At 43.7% G+C, this 2,923-nt stretch overlaps 1 protein-coding gene across 1 annotated transcript; it reads left to right on the top strand.

The window, feature by feature from the left end:
• The first annotated feature begins 345 nt into the window (after positions 1 to 345).
• LOC132491010 (protein SET-like) lies at positions 346 to 1,630 on the top strand. Its single transcript, XM_060099831.1, has one exon. The coding sequence runs from the start codon at positions 703 to 705 to the stop codon at positions 1,534 to 1,536; it is 834 nt and encodes a 277-aa protein (XP_059955814.1). The 5' UTR covers positions 346 to 702; the 3' UTR covers positions 1,537 to 1,630.
• Positions 1,631 to 2,923: the final 1,293 nt, after the last annotated feature.

The raw sequence follows: 2,923 nt of genomic DNA, 5'->3' as shown, positions 1-2,923 counted from the left end.
TTCAGGTACCAGATTCTACACAAAGAATACAATGCTGGAAAGCTGAAAGCAGACCATCACCATATAGAGAACACTTTACCTGTAGGTGTGTCTACTTAGTTGTAATCTAATGTCAGCAGACTCTATCCTCTTCTCCTCCTTTTTCCATTGACCCGGCTGGTGAGAATGTTAGGAATTAACAAAATGTCTCACCCTCTAACTATCACATGAGGCCGCAAGGCCTGCAAAAATCCTGTCAGGAAGAGAAGATTCGCTGGGAACAAAGTTGAAGACCAATGATAGCCAGCATTCCTACTTAGGGTATGTGGATAGAAAAACTTCACATCAAAGCAAGTCACTGCCCCTCGCCGCGAGGAGGAGGTGGAGGAGGAGGCGGCTCGGGGAGATCGAGCAGCGAGCTGGAGCGCGGAGCGTGAGTGAGGGAGCCGAGCTGCCTGCCCGCCCGCCGCCGCCTCCCCTCCGTAAGCAGGAGCCCGGGCCGGGGCCCGGCACGCAGCCCCAGCCCCTCCCTCGTCGTCAGGCCGCGAGGGCAGCGCTCGCGAGCCAGGGGGAGGGAAAGCGAGCGAGCGAGCGCCGGGAGGAGGCGGTCGGACCGAGCGAGCGCCCGCGCGTGTGGCGTGAGGGGAAGCCGCTGCCCGCCCCCTTCGCCTTCCCTTCTCTCCCCCTCCCCACTCCCCCCCCCCTCGACCGCGGAGCAGCACCATGTCGGCGCCGGCGGCCAAAGTCAGTAAAAAGGAGCTCAACTCCAACCACGACGGGGCCGACGAGACTTCAGAAAAAGAACAGCAAGAAGCAATTGAACATATTGATGAAGTACAAAATGAAACAGACAGACTTAATGAACAAGCCAGTGAGGAGATTTTGAAAGTAGAACAGAAATATAACAAACTCCGCCAACCATTTTTTCAGAAGAGGTCGGAATTGATCGCCAAGATCCCAAATTTTTGGGTAACGACATTTGTTAACCATCCACAAGTGTCGGCACTGCTTGGGGAGGAGGATGAAGAGGCGCTGCATTATTTGACAAGAGTCGAAGTGACAGAATTTGAAGATATTAAATCAGGTTACAGAATAGATTTTTATTTTGATGAAAACCCTTACTTTGAAAATAAAGTTCTCTCCAAAGAATTTCATCTGAATGAGAGTGGTGATCCATCTTCAAAGTCCACTGAAATCAAATGGAAATCCGGAAAGGATTTGACAAAACGTTCAAGTCAAACTCAGAATAAAGTCAGCAGGAAGAGACAGCATGAGGAACCAGAAAGCTTCTTCACCTGGTTTACTGATCATTCTGATGCAGGTGCAGATGAGTTAGGAGAGGTCATCAAAGATGATATTTGGCCAAATCCATTACAGTACTACTTGGTTCCGGACATGGATGATGAGGAAGGGGAGGGAGAAGAAGATGATGATGATGATGAAGAAGAAGAAGGATTGGAAGATATTGATGAAGAAGGGGATGAGGACGAAGGTGAAGAAGATGAAGATGATGATGAGGGGGAGGAAGGAGAGGAAGATGAAGGAGAAGACGACTAATGGAACACTGATGGATTCCGACCTTCCTTTTTTAATTTTCTCCAGTCCCTGGGAGCAAGTTGCAGTCTTTTTTTTTTTTTTTTTCTCCTTCTCCTCTTGTGCTCAGTTGCCCTGTTTTTGAGGTGTCTTTTTTCCTTTATACCATGGCTTATTTTGGGGGGAAATACCTTGAGCAGAATTCAGTGGGAAAAGAATCTCTACCCCTTTCTGTTCCAAATTCATTTTTATCCCTTCCTGTCTCAACAAAAACTTTATGGAATCAACACCACCATGCTCTGTGGGAAAAAAGAAAAACCTTCTGCTCCCTTAGCTCTGCTGGAAGCTGGAGGGTGCTAGGCCCCTGTGTAGTAGTGCATAGAATTCTAGCTTTTTTCCTCCTTTCTCTGTATATTGGGCTCAGAGATTACACTGTGTCTCTATGTGAATATGGACAGTTAGCATTTACCAACATGTATCTGTCTACTTTCTCTTGTTTAAAAAAAGAAAAAAAAAACTTAAAAAAATGGGGTTATAGAAGGTCAGCAAAGGGTGGGTTTGAGATGTTTGGGTGGGTTAAGTGGGCATTTTGACAACATGGCTTCTCCTTTGGCATGTTTAATTGTGATGTTTAACGGACATCCTTGCAGTTTAAGATGACACTTTTAAAATAAATTCTCTCCTAATGATGACTTGAGCCCTGCCACTCGATGGGAGAATCAGCAGAACCTGTAGGGTCTTATTTGCAATTGACATTCTCTATTGTAATTTTGTTCCTGTTTATTTTTAAATTTTTCTTTTTGTTTCACTGGAAAGGAAAGATGATGCTCAGTTTTAAACGTTAAAAGTGTACAAGTTGCTTTGTTACAATAAAACTAAATGTGTACACAAAGAAAAAAAAAAAAGCAAGTCACTGATATGGCAACTGCACATTATTGTTTTAGAGTATAAACTAAGTATAAGTACGGGTTAGTGTGTAACAACTTCCAGAAGGAGATCAGTTTTGAAACTCTTAAATACTCCTATTAACAGTCTAGCCTTTTTTAAAATATTGCTCGAGGTATAAATGGCATGCCATAAACTGTACATCACATATTGAAAGTACAATTTTATAAGTTTTGACAAATGTATACACCCATGCAACCATCATCAAAATCAAAATGATGAACAAATCTTTCACTCACCTACCAAAAATTTCCCCATGACCCTTGGCTATCCCAGCCTACTCCCATTCCTAGGCAACTGTTAATCTGCTTTATATCACTGTAGATGAATTTGGGTTTTGTATGTACTCTTTTTTTCATCTGGTTCCCTTCACTTAGCATAACTATTTTCACATTCGTTCATTTTGTTGCATGACTCTGTAGTTCACTGCTTTTATTGCTGAGTAGTTTTTATTGTATGGCTATTC

This window comes from Mesoplodon densirostris, chromosome 5, assembly GCF_025265405.1.
Source record: "Mesoplodon densirostris isolate mMesDen1 chromosome 5, mMesDen1 primary haplotype, whole genome shotgun sequence".
Taxonomy (NCBI): domain Eukaryota; kingdom Metazoa; phylum Chordata; class Mammalia; order Artiodactyla; family Ziphiidae; genus Mesoplodon; species Mesoplodon densirostris.
The sequence above is the reverse complement of the archived record's forward strand: the minus strand, read 5'-3'. Positions and strand labels throughout refer to the sequence as shown.

Excerpts from the sequence above, each read along its gene's own strand:
- LOC132491010 (XM_060099831.1), top strand. The coding sequence starts at position 703 with ATGTCGGCGCCGGCGGCCAAAGTCAGTAAAAAGGAGCTCAACTCCAAC.